This window comes from Ammospiza nelsoni, chromosome 27 (genome assembly GCF_027579445.1).
Source record: "Ammospiza nelsoni isolate bAmmNel1 chromosome 27, bAmmNel1.pri, whole genome shotgun sequence".
NCBI classification, from domain to species: Eukaryota; Metazoa; Chordata; class Aves; order Passeriformes; family Passerellidae; genus Ammospiza; species Ammospiza nelsoni.
In genome coordinates this window covers 5,346,625-5,365,667 of record NC_080659.1, presented here as the reverse complement: position 1 = coordinate 5,365,667, position 19,043 = coordinate 5,346,625, and the positions used below count along the sequence as shown (strand labels likewise).

Sequence of the window (19,043 nt, the reverse complement as noted above, 5' to 3'; positions counted from 1 at the left end):
CCAATCAGCGCTCGCCCGGCTTCTGCCTCGCCCAATTGACGCTGGGGGGCGGGCCGCCGGCAGCAGAAGGCGGCCTGCGATTGGCGGAAAGCGCATGAGTGACGGGAGCGCTCCCCGCTGCCCCGCCCGTCCGTGGGCGGACCGTCGCTCCGCGCCGCCGGCCAATCAATGCCCGCGCTCGCCTTGTTATTCGGCGATCGGGCTCACCACTGGCTGGACTCGCCGTCCGTCACCGGCGGCGCGGCCAATGGGCGCGAGGGCGGTGCCGCACGCGGCCAATGGGCGCGGCGGGGAGGCGGGCGCAGGTGGTGGCCGCGGGGCGCTGCGCTCGCCTGGGCGCCCCCCCTTCGCTGCGCCCCCCGCGCCGCCGAGGGCCCCGCGCGCAGGTACGGCCGGACCGCGCCCCCGCCCCGCCACCGGCCCCGCCACCGGCCCCGGCCCGAGCGGGCCCGCACCCGCCACCCGCGCTGCGCCCCCCGCGCCGCCGGGCCCGCCGCCCGCCCCGGCCCCGCCGCTCCCGGCGCGGCCCCGTCCCCGCCGCTCCCTTCCGGGCCCGCGGCCCCCGCGCGGCCTCCCCCGCAGCCGGCCCGGACGGGCCCGCACCGGCCCCGCCGCGCTTTGTGTGGGTGGCACCCCCGGGGTCCCGGTGCCCCGAGCCGGGGCTGCCCGCGGGGATTCACCGCCCGCGGGGTTCGGGCCGCGCACGGGGATCAATGGCGATCCCGGGGGCTGGGGGCGAGCAGGAGCCGCCGCTGGTTCCGCGATTCGGTGCTGGGGAAACCGGGGGCACGAAGGTGACAGCGGCCGGGGCCGGGCTGTTCTGTCGGCGCTTCCCTCCTCCGGCACTGTCAGAGCCTGGGCCCGGCCGCGGCGCTTCTCTCCCGTTCCTGTCAGTTCCTCTGTCAATTGCTCGGTGTGACCCGCACAGCCCCGCTGTCCCCGGGCACAGCCCGGGACCCTCGGGAGCTGCGGGCTTCGTGTGCCCGGCCCGGCCCAGCCGCTCCTGGGTGCGCAGCAGAGGGGATGGAGGGGATGGAGGGGATGGGGAACCCTTCAGGAAACCCAGCGGGGACAGGAGCCCGGGAGGGGCTGGAGCGGTGCCAGGGCTTGGCACGGGGCTCAGGGGATGGTGCTGGGCACTGCCCAAGGTGCTGGGCACTGCCCGGTTCCCCAGGGAATGCTCCCGGCCCTGCCCAGGGTGGGATTGTTGTCTGTGCAGGACCAGGGGCTGCGCTGCATTCTCCCGTGAGTCCCTCTCTGTTTGGGATGTTCCGGGATTCACCCAGAGGTGTTCTTGGCTTTCCTGGGTGGTTCTGAAGGTGTTGAGGAGCCAGGGGTGATGCAGAGAGGCAGCTTTGGGCCCCGGTGTGCTGAGCAATGAGGGCACCAGTGAGGATCCATTTCATCCTTGGGATGGAGCTGCTGCTCTGCCCTGCGACGCTGCATCTGTGCTCTGTAACTCGTTTGGGCCAGGGGAAATCTCTGTTAGGGCAAGCATGACCCTCCCAAAACAAAGTTTCCTTTAACCCAAAAGAGTCAATTTTAAAATTGACTGAAACCTGATAGCATTTCGCCCACAACATTGCTTATTTCCCGGGAACTTTTGCTTTTTTCTCGTCACTTTCCTTTTCCGGTTTCACTGAAATTCACAGAGTCAGGGAAACCTCAGGCCTAGAAAGCCAAACTCACAGTTACATTTTAGCAATTACATCAAGTAACTGTTGGAGCCCCCAGTAATTGCTCCGTGACGGCGAGTTCCCAGTTCTTGGGCTTCCCTGTAACAAGAGAAGGAAGTTGGGGCGGGCTGAGCAACTCCTGCAGTGCCAGAAGGATCCTGAAGGAATCCTAAAGGGATCTTGAAGGAATCCTGAAGGAATCCTGAAGGAATCCTCGGCTGTTCCTGCCTCATGACAGGCAGGAGTTCCTCCCATGCAAAGGAGGTGTAGGTGGATATAAAGTGATTCCCTGTTCCAGAGCTGATGTTCATGGATGAGACATTCACTGGAGCATCCTTTGACAGGAAAATTCTGTCTAACCCCTACGTGGTGGATTGTTCTTTTTGTGCTGATTGGAAAGAGACAAATGCCTTGACTGGCCCAGTGGGACCGGAAAAACAAAAAAGTGTATGTATATATATAAAATATATATATAATACATATAAAAATATATATATTAAAAAGTGTATATATATATATATAAGTGTATATATATACACATATATATATAGTGTATAAGTGTATATATATAGTGTATATATATATATATATATATATGGTCCTACATATAAACATGATGTATGAAATATGTAATATATTAATATATATACAAAAGGACATAAAATATATTTATGTATATAAAAATATATAGAAGGAGTCAGTTTTGTCAGTAAGTCAGAGCACTTTGGTAAAGACTCAAAGTATACAGGTCACATTCCAAGTTTGGCTTTAGGATGAATGTGGGCTTTTATAAATTAAAAAAAATGAGCTTTTGATGGGAAGTCAGGAGCAAAATTCACTTTCCCACCCGTTTGCTGTAGATAATCCTGGCCATTGGTCATGGGAAGGGCTCACCTGAGCTGTGGGGACACTGCTGCTCTCACTGGGAGCTGTTCTCAACTCCTGTCATGCACCAAGGAAAGATTAAGCTCAAGTGGGAGTTTCACAGCTCTGCAGGTGGTTTAGATCACCCAAAATACAGACAGCTCCTGAAAACGCGGAGCTATTTCCATATAAAAGGTCGTAAGAAATTTGCTGTGCGTTGGGAGAACCAGTTTGGCCAGCCCTGCTGGAAGGGCTCTGGGACGATTTCACATTTATGCAGGGTTGTGTTTTATTTCCTCCTGGGATGTCCAGCAAACAGTGTCAGCATCAGGAGGCTCTGATTCACCTTGCAAGTTTAAATCTCATTTTTGAGAGCAGGCAATGCACCTGAGAGCAGAAATAATCACTGTGAGCCAGCCAGGCAGCAGGGGAGGGAAAGCTCTTGGCAGTCGGGAGAAACTTGGTGTTTCAATGAGTTCTGGGCAGTCAGGAGGAATCAGAACTGGTGGATTTCCCCTTCCTGACTCACCCAGGCTCAGGCTGTGCTGTGGGGAAGGGTTTGCAGAGCCTGTGCTGCCCCGCGTTCCTTCACTGGAGCATCTGTTAATAGCAAAGATGGATGGCAGCTAAATGTGTCACACGAGTGAGGGATTTGCTTAATGGCTTTGGATGCCACTGGGATCCTCCGGGGCTGCTGGAAGGAATTATTTGTCATCTGGTGAGGAATTCAAGGGGGTTTGTCCGTTTGCAGTAGCGGCTGAGATCCTGGATGCTGCAGGATGTTGGCAGGAATCCTGTCATTTCCCACAGGCTGGGGGATATTAATGACTTATCACTGTGGGATATGAGAAAGGTGTTCCTCCCTTTTCAGTGCTCTCCACTAAACTGGTTGTTGCTTAATAAGATTTTCTCTTTTTAACCTTTGTTCCGGACCAAATATGTTCTGTCTTGTCACAGCTTAGGGGTAGAGCCATTTGCTACCATGGCTTAATTAAGGCGCATATTTTCCTTTATATTTTCCTTTATATTTTCCTTTATATTTTCCTTTATATTTTCCTTTATATTTTCCTTTATATTTTCCTTTATATTTTCCTTTATATTTTCCTTTATATTTTCCTTTATATTTTCCTTTATATTTTCCTTTATATTTTCCTTTATATTTTCCTTTATATTTTCCTTTATATTTTCCTTTATATTTTCCTTTATATTTTCATTTTCACTCTCCTGTATAAATGAGGCAGCTCCTCAGCCATGCTCTCACTGGATTACACAGGAGGACACTTTTGTGTTCTGCCCTTCCTTGGTCTGGGTGTGCCTCACTCCTGGCAGAAGTGACCTGAAGCTTCGTTATTTTTATGTTTTATAAGGCTCATGAACAAGCCACAGTTCCCAGATCCTCAGAGAGCACAGGATTGCCCTTTTGTTCCTAAATCTCCTAGAAATCCTGCTTTTGAATATGGCCCAAGAAGTGAATGTTGGAGGTCGGTGGGGGGCTGAGGTGATTTCTGAGGCTTTCTGATATTCCTTCACAATTTTGGCTACAGCCCAGGGCAGTGGAGAGGCCTTTGGTGAGGTTTTGGTGCAGATAAGAAGTTTTTGTGGCGTTTCCCACATTTGATCTCAGTTGGCAGAACAAGCAGCACAGCTTTACCTGGGTGGGGTGTGTCGAGTTTGGAGCTGCAGCTTCCAGAGAGACCTGGATAAAGCAGAGCTGGGAGAGATCCAAATTGTCTCATTTCACCTCCACGCTCTGGGGTTAATTCAGCCTTTAAATTGTCACTCCTGGAGCTGCGGGTTTGGCTGAGAGGTGTGAGATGGGTGCGGGCTGGGAGAAGCCTGGGGGGGAATGAGGCACCTGGGGGTACCTGGGCAGGTGAGACAGGAAAGGGCTGGGGTTCCTGGGGGTACCTGGGCAGGTGAGCCAGGGAGGGGCTGGGGTACCTGGGGGTACCTGGGGGTACCTGGGCAGGTGAGCCAGGGAGGGGCTGGGGTTCCTGGGGGTTCCTGGGGGTTCCTGAGGGTACCTGGGCAGGTGAGCCAGGGAGGGGCTGGGGTTCCTGGGGGTACCTGGGCAGGTGAGACAGGGAGGGGCTGGGGTACCTGGGGGTACCTGGGCAGGTGAGCCAGGGAGGGGCTGGGGTTCCTGGGGGTTCCTGGGGGTTCCTGAGGGTACCTGGGCAGGTGAGCCAGGGAGGGGCTGGGGTACCTGAGGGTACCTGGGCAGGTGAGACAGGAAAGGGCTGGGGTGCCTGGGGGTACCTATGGGACCTGGGGTACCTTTCCAGGTGACCTGGGGCTCTGCAGGGCTGTGCTGGGCTGAGGTTCCTGGGCAGGTGAGCCAGGAAAGGGACTGGAGTTCCTTGGGGTACCTGTCCAGGTGAGCTGGGGAAGGCCTGGGGTTTCTGGGGGTTTCTGGGGGTACCTGTCCAGGTGAGATGGGGATCTTCAGGACCATGCTGGGCTGAGATTTCTGGGGATACCTGAGGGTTTCTGCGGGTACCTGTCCAAGTGAGCTGAGGTTTTGCAGGGCCATGCTGGTCTGGGGTACCTGGGGTACCTGGGGTACCTGTCCAGGTGACCTGGGGTTCTGCAGGGCCGTGCCAGGCTGGGGTACCTGGGGGTTCCTGGGGTACCTGTCCCGGCTCGCTGCGGTTCTGCGGGGCCGTGCCAGGCTCGCTGCTCCCCTGCCCGAGCTCCGGAGCATTCCCGGCATGTGGCGGCAGCTGGAAGTGGGTCAGTGTGTCACACCCAGCCCGGGCATTGCCTCGGGCACAAAACCAGCCCAGGGCTTCCTTTTGTATGGGCACGGTGGTTAAAAACGCCGCTGACAGCCCCATTTGTTGAGGGCTTTTGTTGTAAAAATCTAAAGGAGCTTAGGGAAGTTGCTGAGAACTCCAGGCTTTCTGTTCTGGCGGGGTTGTGGAAGGAAAACTGGAAATTAGTCCTTATTAAGGTGTTTTCTGATGCAGGAATCACCTTTTGGGCAAAGCTCTGCAGTGATCGAGGCTCCTGCTTGCTCTGCAAGGTTCTGATGTCCTTTCCTGTAGGAACAAACACTGAGGAGCTGCCTCATTTATACAGGAGAGTGATTGACCGATGAAAATATAAATGAAAATAAGCACCTTAATTAAGGCGTGGTAGCAAATGGCTCTGCCCCTAAGTTGTGACAAGTAATCGAGGCTCCTGCTTGCTCTGCAAGGTTCTGATGTCCTTTCCCGTAGCAATAAACACTGTGGGATAGTTTATTTTAACACTTGCAGTGCTGCTGCCTTGGGTTGAGGTGCCATGGGTTAAAACTTGGAATTGCCGTTCAGATTGCACGGCTCAGCCCATGTGAAGTGCCCTTTATAACCCTGGTTTAAGTTGCTTTTAAAGACTCCTGAAGCAGTGGAGATAATAAATGCAGCAGAGATAACCGGGCCATGCAGCAAACTGAGCCTCCTGCAGTCCTGGGGAAGGCTGGGCCTCAGCGCTGCTTTGTGAACTGATTTCTGTGGTTTTGGGGTGACTTTATCTTGTCTGTTCAGTCAAACTGTTGAGTTTTTGAGGTTCTGATCTGGATTTAGTCAGAAATAACCATTACATGTTAACTAACTTGCCTCAGGCAATAATAAACTGTTTTAAAGTCATCCAGAATTATTGCTCCTAAATGTAACCATTTTTTTTTCCCCTTTTAAATACAGTTTGTGACTAAATAATTTTGTTGCTAGAGAAGTGTGTGAAGAGGGGAAATTTTGAGGGAAAATTTTGTTTTCCCTTAATGAGCTACATATGCTGCTTGATTTCAAGTACAGGAGGATCTGGAATTGTGGAGGAGTCTTGTGGAGTGTAAAATTTAATAGAAAATAACTCTCAATTTGTCAAATCCCAAGCACTGTAGATCTTCATCCCTGTGCTGAGTGGGAACGTTGTCTCTGTTCCTCTTTCCCAAATATTTCCTCTGTTGTGTTTACTTAACCTTTATGGAGGATATGCAAAACTCAAAGCAATTTGAATGTTAAAAATGTGATGAACTGAATCTATAAATATTATATCTATAATAATATAATAATATATTTATATTATATAATATATAATACTATATCTATAATAATATAATAATATATTTATATAATCTATAAATATTTATCTATCTATAAATATTTTTTTGGGGAAAGGTGTTAGTTTAAATCCTTGCTGTAATTGCACAGTTGTTTAAAACAACTTAGCCTATATGGAGGCTATACAGAACTCAAAGCAATTTAAATGTTAAAAATGTGATGAACTGAATCTATAAATATTATATCTATAATAATATATTTATATTATATAATAATATAATATTATATATAATAATATATTTATATAATCTATAAATATTTATCTATCTATAAATATTTTTTTGGGGAAAGGTGTTAGTTTAAATCCTTGCTGTAATTGCACAGTTGTTTAAAACTGGGCTGAGCAACAGCAAACTTCACATTTAAAAATTTACATTTTGTTTGTCCAAATGCTGGAATCTGATTCTTGGGGGTAGAGGGGAAGGAGATCAGCAGTGGGGCAGCAGCAGGAGCTGCTCAGAAATCCCAGCCCTTTTCGTGGAGGAAGGATTCCCAGTCTGTCAGTCCTGTAGCAATCCTTGATCTCAGCTGGACTTTTTCTGTGCTGTACAAAGATTCCAGTCCACAGGTGCAGGATTTCAGTCACAAAAGTGCCTTGGTTCACGTCAGTTTTGGAAGGGAAACGTCTCATTGAAAAGTAAAAGTCATTGAAATGAAAACTCAGCTCTTTGTGTGCACCGAGATCGTCCCTCTGGAGACAAGTTTTTGTGCTTCCTCACAATGGTTGAAAATGAGAAGGTTTTCATAATATTTCAGGTTGTTAGTGTCTCACAAAGAAACAGAACGTATCCAGCTGAGACAAATACCTTCACTCCTCTTTTCAGGAGCTGCTGGGGGCTCTGAGTGCAGAATCCTCCTTGTCAGTACTCAGAGAAGGGTTTGTTCCCACCTGGCCCTCACCTGCAGCCCTGCTGGGGCTGGGAGGGCTCTCGGTGTGCTCAGAGCAGTCAGATTCTGCTCTGGAACCTTCCAGGGATGCTGGCAGCTCCTTAGGGCACTGCTTAATTGGGGCCATCTCCTGAAAATCCCAGAGGAAGCTGCAGCCCCGTCCTGCTGTGTGTTCTGTGTGATCCCAGGAGCTGGGACAGAGCTGGCCAGGAGTCCTGGTGGCCACAAATCCTGGGACGGAGGTGACCACAGGTCCTGGTGGCCACAAATCCTGCGATGGAGGTGACCACAGGTCCTGGTGGCCACAAATCCTGGCATGGAGGTGACCACAGGTCCTGGTGGCCACAAATCCTGGGACGGAGGTGACCACAGGTCCTGGTGGCCACAAATCCTGGCATGGAGGTGACCACAGGTCCTGGTGGCCACAAATCCTGGCATGGAGGTGACCACAGGTCCTGGTGGCCACAAATCCTGGCATGGAGGTGACCACAAATCCTGAGATGGAGGTGACCACGAGTCCTGGCACTGCTTTCCCAAAACAATTCCATGTGGGAAGCACTTGGGACAGAAATTCTCCTCTCCCCCTGTTTTCCCTGGCCCTGGGTGTTCCCAGCTCCCCGGGGCTGGTGGGGGAAGCTCCCACATCTCACTGAGCTCATGGACCTGATTCCCCCCTTCCCATGAGCTCTGTGGCCATTTTATTGTAATAGCTTAATTGGTTTGATTAGCTCAATGTACATTATCTAGGGTGGTTGTTGGAATGTTCTTTGGATGCGACTGCATGTGGAAAAATCCTGTGTTTTGCTGTGTCTGGACTAAAGAATTCCAGGGTGCCAGGTGATGCTGCTTGTACTGAGGCAGTAGAACCTTTTAATTAATTAATTAAGCTTTGCAGGAAGTAGTTTTATCCTTTAATTAATTGATTAACCTTTGCATGAAGCACTTTTTGATCTCCCTTCCTTACAGGAACGCATATTTCCGCTCTTTGCTCTGAGTTTATCGACTAAAACCTGGAATTTCGTGAGAGAATCTTGAGGGAAGGATGGGATCAAGCCTGGCTCTGGCTGTTTGTTTTGCCCTGGCTGTGGGTAAAGCTGCAGATCTGGGAAGCCTGTGTGGAGCAGATGGTGCTGGCAGGGCTCCTGCTCAGGATGGAATTCACTCCTGAGCCAGCTCCTGCTCCTGCTCCCCGCTCCCCTCGGCCCCTGCCATCTCCAGACCCTGCCCAAAAATAGCCCCAGCGTTCCCGGAAGGCTGTGGCAGGATTTGGGGTGGTTTCTGTCCCTGTCCCGCTCCCCTGCAGCCCCTTTTCCTCCCGCTCAGCCCTGTTTTCCTGGGGGATTTGAGCAAACCCCTGGCAGATGGGTCCCCAGCTCCCCTGGCTCATCCCAGGGATTTCCTCCTTGTGTTCCTGCAAAACATTTGTGCAGGAAGGGCTCCCCATGGGCAGGGATCAATCTGCTGCTTCTCCTCCAGTGCTGACCCTGAAACAGCAGGTTTTGTTCTCAAAAAAAAAGGCAAGTTTTGTTCCTTGTTTGGCAAGGTTGGGAATCTCCCTGGGCAGGGCCGCCCTGAAGATGGAGGGGTTGTTTAAATGGCCCTTTTGTTTCCAACAATTCCTGTTGGAGATGAGAAGTGAAGTATCTTGGGGTGAATGGGGTGAAATGGTATTTTTCTCCCTCAATTGGTTTTGCGCTGGGATTTCCTGCAATACTGGGATTCATAATTTGATTTTGTTCTGGACTGGGTTCTGCATCCCTGGCTCCTGGCTTGGGAAAGGCTTTTCTGCCTGTGAGAAACTGTGATTTTATGCATAAAATTCCTTTAAAGACTCCTTGGGGAAGGACATAAGACTTGCAGATCCTTGTTTTGAAGCAAATTTGCATAAAAGTTACTGTGTAAAATTCTAATGTTTTCTGGCTTCTAAAATTTCACTGAAAACTGTTCATGTGCCTTTGAAATAAAAAGTTTTACCCAGTTAAAATGAAACTTTGGTGCCCTGGGTGTGGAGTCTGCCCATTTTAGGTGGTTTTAATTCCAGGAGCTGGGAGCACTGGTTGTCTCTGGAGTAAGTTCTGTGCCACACTCACCCATTCAAACACAGAGCTGGGAGTACTCCCTGCTTCATTTTGTGTTTTCCTAACACTGTGACTACTTCCAGGAGCATCTGCAATACTTCTTGGCTGCTCTGAAATCAGTTTAAACACACTTTTAATGCTTTTTTTTTCCATGTGAAAGCTGGCGGGAGCTGTTTCCCTGCAGTTCATCCTCCACAGCCCAGCACTGCCATCTCGTGAGTGCTCAGAGTGTGGAGCTGCTGCAGCTCCTCCTCATGGAGAATTCCTTCCTGGGGATATTTGCAGCTGAAACGCCACTAAAACCTTGTATTTCCCTTACAGATTTCCAGCATAACCTTTAAAAAGTCTGTTTTAAAAATCATTATTTCATCCTGAATGGTTTGAGAGTTTGTTTTGGATGTTTGGAATTGTGTGTCCGTATTTCTTATAAGACTTGCCTGACACTTTGTTCTGTTTATGTACATTGCAAAGACAAAGTGTAATGAAGCTACGTTAAAAAAACCCAAAACCTTAATTTTATAATTTTTAATGTTGTCTGGCACATGAAAAAAACCCAAATTTTGGAAAGCTGTTGGGTTTGGAACTAAACAGAAAATGGTGAAGCATTTTGGTGGAAAACTTGCGTGGTGGCAAGTTGTGCACAGTGACAGAGCTGAGGGTGGTGAGGAGTTGTTATTTTTGTGGCACCACTTTCTGTGCTGAACTGGGGGCAGATGTGGTTTATATTTAGCCCCTGGCCGGGCTCTCGGGTGATCCTGGTGTCAGGAGTTCCTGACTAAGTGGATTTTTGGTTGGGAGCTCCTCATGTCCATGTCAGAGGGTCGCTCTTACAAATTCCCCCTTGCGGGAGCCGAGGGAGGAAATGAAAAATCTCTGCAGGCTTTCTGTGGAACTCCTTAGAGTTGGGAGTTAGAAACCAAGGGTTTAACCAGTATATTTTCCTCCCCGTGTCCCTGTGCAGGACTGGAGCTATGGGGTCGGAAAACCCCAGCCCGCAGAACCCTGGCTGTAAGATCATGACCTTCCGGCCCTCGCTGGAGGAGTTCCGCGACTTCGGGAGGTTCATCGCCTTCATGGAGTCCCAGGGAGCCCACAGGGCAGGCCTGGCCAAGGTGGGGGCATGGGTGAGGGGATGGGCAAGGTGAGGGGATGGGCAAGGGGCTGGGCAAGGTGAGGGGATGGGCAAGGTGAGGAGATGGCTGAGGGCTGGGCAAGGTGAGGGGCTGAACGAGGGCAGGCCTGGTCAAGCTGAGGGCATGGCTGAGGGCTGGGCAAGGTGAGGGGCTGGGCAAGGTGAGGAGATGGCTGAGGGCTGGGCAAGGTGAGGGCAGGAGCTGGCCAAGGTGAGGGGATGGGAAAGGTGAAGGGATGGCCAAGGGGCTGGGCAAGGTGAAGGGATGGCTGAGGGACTGGCCAAGGTGAGGGGATGGGCAAGGTGAAGGGATGGCTGGGACAGGGCTGGGCAAGGTGAGGAGATGGCTGAGGGCTGGGCAAGGTGAGGGGATGGCCAAGGGGCTGGCCAAGGTGAGGGGATGGCTGGGACAGGGCTGGGCAAGGTGAAGGGATGGCTGAGGGCTGGGCAAGGTGAGGGCAGGAGCTGGCCAAGGTGAGGGGCTGGGTGAGGCAGGGCTGGCTGACCTGGAATGCTCAGATTAATCCTACAAGTAAAGTAATTACAATATCTGGAAGTCACCAACAAGCTCTATTAAAATAATCTCCCTAGCAAAGTCCTGGAAGGTAATTGCTTGTACACTTGAGTGGACAAGGAAACATTCCACGGAGAGCTCTTCATCAATAGCCAGCTCTCTTTAGAGCAGCAATAAACCCAGTAATTGACTTGTGTTTTAAAAGAAATAAGAATTATTCCATGCCTAACAGCTTTATTTCTCCACTGTGCTTTATTAAGGCCAGCTAAACACCACTCCTAACAAGTCCTTGTCAGAGCAAATGATCTCATCAGCCTGTGCTGGCATGGCCCAAGTGCTGACAAGTCCCCAAAGCCAGGGCTGCAGTGTCTGTGACAGTTCCATGTTTTGTTCCCTGCAGTGTCAGTGACAGTTCCATGGTTTTGTTCCCCGTTGCAGGTGATCCCCACAGCTGCAGTGTCAATGACAGTTCCATGTTTCTGTCCCCTGCAGTGTCAGTGACAGTTCCATGTTTCTGTCCCCATTGCAGTTGCTCCCCACAGCTGCAGTGTCTGTGACAGTTCCATGTTTCTGTCCCCTGCAGTGTCTGTGACAGTTCCATGTTTCTGTCCCCTGCAGTGTCAGTGACATTTCCATGTTTCTGTCCCCATTGCAGTTGCTCCCCACAGCTGCAGTGTCTGTGACAGTTCCATGTTTCTGTCCCCTGCAGTATCTGTGACATTTCCATGTTTCTGTCCCCGTTGCAGGTGATCCCCCCCAAGGAGTGGAAGCCACGGCGCACCTACGATGACATCGATGACATGGTGATCCCAGCTCCCATCCAGCAGGTGGTCACGGGCCAGTCAGGGCTCTTCACCCAGTACAACATCCAGAAGAAGCCCATGACCGTGGGCGAGTACCGGCGCCTGGCCAACAGCGAGAAGTGCGTGCTGCAGGCTCCACACGGGCACGGGGCAGCTCCTGGGAGGCTTTTCTTGCCCAAAACTGGCTGATGAGAAAGTGCAGCCATGTTAAATGTGGAGCATTTGGGGGGGAAACTGCTTTTATTGAGTCTCAGACCAGTTTGTGGCTTGGGTGTATCTTGGAGCTTTTTCTGGGAGTTGGTGTAGAAGGATTGTTCAGGGTCAGCATTTGGGCTGAGAATCTTTCTGAAAAGAAAGGCTTGGGACCAAACAAAAGATCTCTTGGCTCTTCTGGAAAAGGTGTTCCATGGCTGGGGTAGAAATCCAAATACTTTGGGGTGCTTGGGCTGACACTGGTGACACGAGTGTCTTCCAGAGTGCCTGGGGGCTCTGCAGGGCACTTCATCAGCTGGGATGTGCCACTGCAGTCTCATCCTGGTTCCAGAGTCTGGAGTGCTCCACAGTTCTGGAGGACCCTGGGTTTTAATCAGGACTGAGATTATGCAGCCATGGCTTTAAGCTGAAGGAGGGTGGATTGAGATGGGATTTTGGGAAGGAATTCCTGGCTGTGAGGGTGGGCAGGCCCTGGCACAGGGTGCCCAGAGCAGCTGGGGCTGCCCCTGGATCCTGGCAGTGCCCAAGGCCAGGCTGGACACTGAGGCTTGGAGCAGCCTGGGACAGTGGGAGGTGTCCCTGCCATGGCAAGGGTGGCACTGGGTGGGATTTAAGTGCCCTTCCAACCCAAACCATTCCAGGATAATCAGCTTTGGAGTTTTCCTGGCACCTGAGGGCTGTGGGATAACCTCACCTCACGTCTCCATGGGATGGGGATGTGGTGCTGCACATCCAGCCTGCCCCAGAGGGGTTGTGCAGAGGTGGAAAGGCAGCAGTTGTGTGAATTAAAGGTGAAATAGAGCCTCAGAGCTCCTCCCATGCCTGTGTTCCCTGGCAGGTACTGCACCCCTCGGCACCAGGATTTTGAGGACCTGGAGCGCAAGTACTGGAAGAATCTCACCTTTGTGTCCCCCATCTATGGGGCTGACATCAGTGGCTCCCTGTATGATGCAGTAAGTGCAGTGCTTTCCTTCATTTATTTCCTTTTTCTGACTTACTTTTCTCATTGAGGAGCAGTAATTCAGAATTTCACTGATGTAGCCACCCTAAAAAAAACCCCAATACCTTTGTGGTTTTCCCCTCATTACAAAACTTCCCCTGAGATTTAGGATAACAGTCAGTGGAAGCTGTGAAAAGCTGACTTTTAGTAGAAAAATGAGGAAAAGTGTGATTTAAACAAATTCTTTTGCAAACTGTGACAAAAAATTGTCTATACCTTGAGTTTTGTTTCTTTTTTAAGGGAATAAAATGGAGATTTCTGCTGAAGCTCCTTAGAAAGCCACAGATAACCAGCATTTTAAGGAAATGGTGCTACATCAAAAATATTTTTCGAGTCTTAACATAAATAATTTGCATTTGGATTTTAAATTATTTAGATTTGGATTTTAAATTATTTGCATTTGGATCTTTTCCTTGTAGGCAGCTCCATTAGGATACAATGCACCTGCACACTGAATTATTTTACAATTCAAATTGTTTAAGCTTTTCCATGGTGAAATTTCATACTCTGCTTCAAGTAATTCTGTAAATGATAAAGGTTTCTCTCTTCTTACTCTTTTTAGGCAGATAATTTAAATCTCTTCCTCTGTAGTTTTCTTTTGAGTGGGAAGTGGCTTTCTTTGGAGTGTTGTCTGATTGTGTGTGAATGTATGAGTGTCTTTTTATTATCAGCGAGGTTTAATATGGGATTAATTAGAATAAGCAGAGATATCTGAGGTGCTCAGAGCCGTGCACATCTCAGGGGTGCAGAGGGTTTGGTGTTTGGTGGGAGTGTCACATCCTTCCCTTGCTGGGATCAGGGTGGGACACAGCCGGGCACCAGCACAGCTGTTCCCAGGTGGTTTCTGGTTTCACCTGAAGCTCTGGGCTGAGGTAGAAGGTTCTGCCCCTTTGGCCACACTGGGGTGTTTGTGATTAGGAGGAGAACATCTGGGAGGAGTGTGATTTACCCTGAATGTGTGCTGTGTTCGTTACAGAACAGTTAATTGCTCAGTGCAAGAGCCTCTGCAGAGTGCTGGAGCACCAAATGAACCTTCCTGGGGGCAGAGGGGGTTCAGTTAATGCAGGCCCTGCAGGGAGCTGGGGCTGTGCCTGCTCCTGCCATTCCCAGCACAAACCATTCCTGTTGCCTTCCAGGACGTGGATGAGTGGAACATTGGCAACCTGAACACCCTCCTGGACATGGTGGAGCACGAGTGTGGCATCATCATCGAGGGGGTGAACACTCCCTACCTCTACTTTGGCATGTGGAAGACAACTTTTGCTTGGCATACAGAGGACATGGATCTCTACAGCATCAACTACTTGCATTTTGGGGAGCCCAAGTCCTGGTAAGTGAGGGCTCTTGGGCACCACTAAAACATCCTTTCCCCAGCTCTACCAAATTCCATCAGGTTTACCTAATCTCTCAATTCCCATTTTTTCTCTCCTCTTCCCTCCTACTTTACATTTAAAAGCAATTTCACTTTCTTTCATGCTGGCTTGCTCAGAGGCCTAATTCCTGACTTTCAGCAGGATTAGGGAGACTTGTTGACATCACGATTAAAACCAGATTTCAGCACTTGGGGATTTTTGCAAACGAATGCACAGGAGAGCAAATGGGGATGGGAATGTGTGGATGCTTCAGAGGCACTACAATAATGAAGCACTGTTGTTCTTGCTCTCTGCTCTAGGCAGGAAACATCTGTTACTTTCACATTTCCATTATTTAAATACATAAATATGTTCACAGCTCCAGGGACGAGTTAAGTGAAAAGGTTACTTTTCCATGGTCATTTTTTGGCATGATGGTAAAGCATTTTTCAACACTGTTGATGCATAGACTGCTTGGAAATCACTTCCCACAAAAGCAGTAGATAGTTAAGGATGAAATAAAGAACGTAGGAAGTCTGGAATAAGTTACCAAGAGCCAATATGCTTCTTTTTAAAGCAATTTAAAAGTATAAGTGCAGAGACTCAACAACCCATGGGAGCTTTGCTGAAAATCTGGATGTGACTAATAAATATTGACATTTGCGTGCAAATGAGAGCAGAAATGTCACAGGGAGGCTGTGCTGTCACCGTGCCCTGGCAGTGGCAGCAGCATCCTCCCACCTCTCGGGGCTGTGGCTCCCTGGGGGCTCTGGGGCTCGGTGCCTGTGGCACATAAAAGCCCCCAGGAGCCAGGAGCCTGTAAATGAATGGCTCCAGTGCTCTTTTCCAGGCCTGGGAAGGGTGCAGGGAGGGGCTGATTCTCTGGAACATCAATGGCAGTTTTTAAAACCCTTCCCAACACATCATGAAATCTGTTTCCCAACGTTCCTGCTCCTTGGGCTCGCTGTCCAAGGCAGCTGCGGGAGGATTTTACAGAATCTCTTGTGCTACCTCTGTTAAACAAGTGGAGCTCCAGAAATGTGGTTCTGGGTTATGACTGGGATGTGACTGATCCCAGGGAAAGGTTCATCCCAGGGAATGGTCCCAGCCCCAAGGCTGCCAGAGCTCCAGGAGTGTTTGGGCACTGCTCTGGGACAGGCTGGGATTGTTGGGGTGTCTGTGCAGGGCTGGGGGTTGGACAGATGATCCTGTGGGTTTCCAGCTCAGAATATGATTCAGTTTGCATCCTGTCAGTTCTTCCTCCATAGTCCCTTAATTCCAACCCATTTTCCTGGTGCCATCTCCAGCAGATGGTGCCACAGCCCTTGGGAAGCTCCTCAAGCCCTTTGGCCATGGAGCTCAGGGCCAGCAGCACAGTCCCATGAGGAGCTCAGGGCCAGCAGCAGAGTCCCATGAGGAGCTCAGGGCCAGCAGCAGAGTCCCATGAGGAGCTCAGGGCCAGCAGCAGAGTCCCATGAGGAGCTCAGGGCCAGCAGCAGAGTCCCATGAGGAGCTCAGGGCCAGCAGCACAGTCCCATGAGGAGCTCAGGGCCAGCAGCACAGTCCCATGAGGAGCTCAGGGCCAGCAGCACAGTCCCATGAGGAGCTCAGGGCCAGCAGCAGAGTCCCATGAGGAGCTCAGGGCCAGCAGCACAGTCCCAGCAGGACTTTCAGTGCAGTTTTCATGGGTAGGTGACAGTGTGTGACACAGGATGGGATGGATTGTGACAGGATGCCACTGCTGGTTTGGCAGGGCCTCCCTGCCCTTCCCTTGAGCATCAGGCAGCAGTTTGCCACTTGCCAAGCCACTCCTTGTTCTGCACCGTGACAGCTCCTCTCAAGAGTTCTCCAGCTCTCCTCTGAGCAAGCACTGGCTGCAGAGAGTAAATGTGAATCCCCTTGGAGCAGATCTGGAACTTTCCAGGTACCTGAGCTGTGCTGGGAGTGAGTGCAGCTGTCGCAGGGCTCAGCTGGGGGAGCTGTTGGGCTGCACTGCTGGAATTGCAGTGCTGCAGCCTGGCTTTGCTGGGGATGGCTGAAATGTTCCTTCTGTTTTGCTGGCACCACCTCTGTGGAAATTTCCCAGCTTCCTTCATCCTTTTTATAGACTCCGTGGCTCTGACAGTGATCATCTTGGAAGCACCTCAGGGAATAGCAGGAGTGTGGAGAGTTACAAAGTCTACCAGTTTGGGGTTGAGCTCTAAAATAAGAGGCAGAGTTATTGTTTGCCTGTCAGAGATATTTATTCAGTGGAACCAAGGACTCAGTATATTGGTAGTATCTGCTTCAAAATTGCTCGTTAAAAGCCGTAACTCTTTCTTTGTGTCTCCCATAAATTATCTGGGGCTGTGGGAATGGTGAGGAGCCGCCAGCCCTGCTGCCTTCTGCAGGGAAGGGGAGAAAGGAGCTGCTTCCCTGAGAACCCTCCTTTCCAGAGGGATTTTCCCTGTGGGTGTGCTGTTCCCAGGCACAGGCTCTGCTCCTCACCTTCTCACAGCGCTGCTGCTGCAGCTGGAAATTGAGGCTGACAGCTGGAGCAGGAGGCATGGGAGGTGTGGGCTCTGCCATGCAGCACCCCAGGCTTGGGGGCAGTTGTGTAACCTCATGTGAAGCCCCTGAGGCAGGAGCTGCCAGATCCAGCCTTTCACTCGCTTTTTTTCTCAAATTACACAAAAATGTCCCTCTCGCATTAGGAATTTAATTGCCACCTTTTCACAGTCTCAAACTTTTGAAATAACTGAAATGTATTTAATTCTGCAGCCCCATATTAAACCTCTGGTGGTGGGAATTTTTGCTGTATCAATTATACATATTGTGTATAATTACCTCATACACTCCTGTGTGAGATCTAAAATTGAGCATATTGTCAAACAGTGCGAGCAGAAACTGATTTTATAATGACAGAAGCAACAAAACTGAGTGCCAGGCCTCATTCTTCATGGTGATTATGGCATTTTAGTGAGGAATGGATGTGGCTCAGCCTTTGCAGTTCCAAAAGACTATTTTTAGATGCTGAGGTGTTCCACCAGCACTTTTATCTCCATAAAGATGTGCAGTCCCACCTGGAGGCTTCCTGGCTGGGGAAGTGCTGCAGGAAACTTTGAATCTGAGTTTTGTGAATTTGCCTGATACACTTTAGGAGTGTAACATTTTATTTTGTCAGTACCACCTGATTGGGTGATACCGTTATTTTTCCTGGATATTTTGTGGTCCTGCTGTACAGTAACAGTATTTATGTAATTTACCAACTGTACAGTAACTGTATTTAATTTACCTTCCCTGGGTGCTGGTGGGGTTTTACACTCTCCCTTCTCCCAGAAACCACAGGTGTTAAAGCAGACTGACACTGAGGAAGGTAATTGATTTTTATAAAATGTCCCTTTTCCCTTATCATGATGGATGTTTAATCCCCTTTAATTAAAACAGGGAGCCAGCTTTAGCTTTTAAGTTATATCATCTCCTCTCCAAAACACTCCCTCGCTGGAAGTGGATCATGCCTAATCTGTTTGACTTTGATATCACAAAGTACACTTTATGCCAGAACAGCAGTTTGTGTGGAATTAAGGACAAATTACCAAAGGAACTTTAAAATAATATGATTAGCTGGAAGCACTGGTCACAGATACAATTACATCCCAGAAACACTTCTGGAATTCTGTCTTGTGAAAGGACTGCAAACCTGAGAGTCCGTGGAGTTACCCCAAGAATTTCTGCTTTCTTCCCTCCCAGTGAGGCTCCCTGCATAGGGCAAGTCCAGTCAAGGAGGGCAAATCCTGCTTGTGGCTGCCCCTGGATCCCTGGCAGTGCCAAAGCCAGGCTGGATGGGAATTGGAGCAGCCTGGGACAGTGGAAAAATGTCCTTGCCGTGGCAGGGGTGGCACTGGGTGGGATTTAAGGTTCCCTTCCAAGCCAAACCAGTCAGGGGTTCCATGGCTCTTCTGTACATCTACAGTTTAATGCATTTGTCAGCAGGGAAAGCTCCCCTTCCCACAGGCCTGTGAGGGGAGGAGATTCCAGCCAGGACTGGCTGTTCCCTTGGGAGGGATTCTCAAAGGAGCCCCTCTGGCCCTGGCTGAGAGCCCCTCCTGGAGCAGCAGCAGATCTGAGCTGCTCAGCTTCTCCCCGGGTTTATTTCTCACTCTGGTCTGCAAGAGCTGCAGCTTTGTGTGCTGAACTCTGGTCCTGTGCTCTCCCCTCAGGACAGGAAATGTTAATCCCTGGAAAAATGCCTTGGAGGAGGAAAATGACCTAAAGCAGTCATGGAGCTTAACTGTTCACTTACAGGGTGCTGCCCCTCACCCTCTCACCATCCCTGTGCTGCTCTGCTCCTGCTCCAGCCCCTGCACCCTGGAGATGCTGAGGCTCCTTGGGCTGCGTTCGCTGGAATCACAGCTGGGATTCACAGCTGATGCTCCGCATGAGA

The 19,043-nt window shown here is 50.2% G+C and overlaps 1 protein-coding gene across 1 annotated transcript in view; it reads left to right on the top strand.

Annotated features, from left to right (window-relative positions):
• Positions 1 to 308: 308 nt before the first annotated feature.
• The window catches only part of KDM4B (lysine demethylase 4B), a 72,181-nt gene continuing 53,446 nt past the window's right edge, over positions 309 to 19,043 (top strand). Inside the window, exons 1-5 of the mRNA XM_059489790.1 lie at positions 309 to 386; positions 10,568 to 10,718; positions 11,999 to 12,174; positions 13,107 to 13,221; positions 14,405 to 14,598. Of these exons, the coding sequence (XP_059345773.1) occupies positions 10,578 to 10,718; positions 11,999 to 12,174; positions 13,107 to 13,221; positions 14,405 to 14,598 (626 nt within the window). The 5' untranslated portion in view covers positions 309 to 386; positions 10,568 to 10,577. The remainder of the gene's footprint in view (positions 387 to 10,567; positions 10,719 to 11,998; positions 12,175 to 13,106; positions 13,222 to 14,404; positions 14,599 to 19,043) is intronic.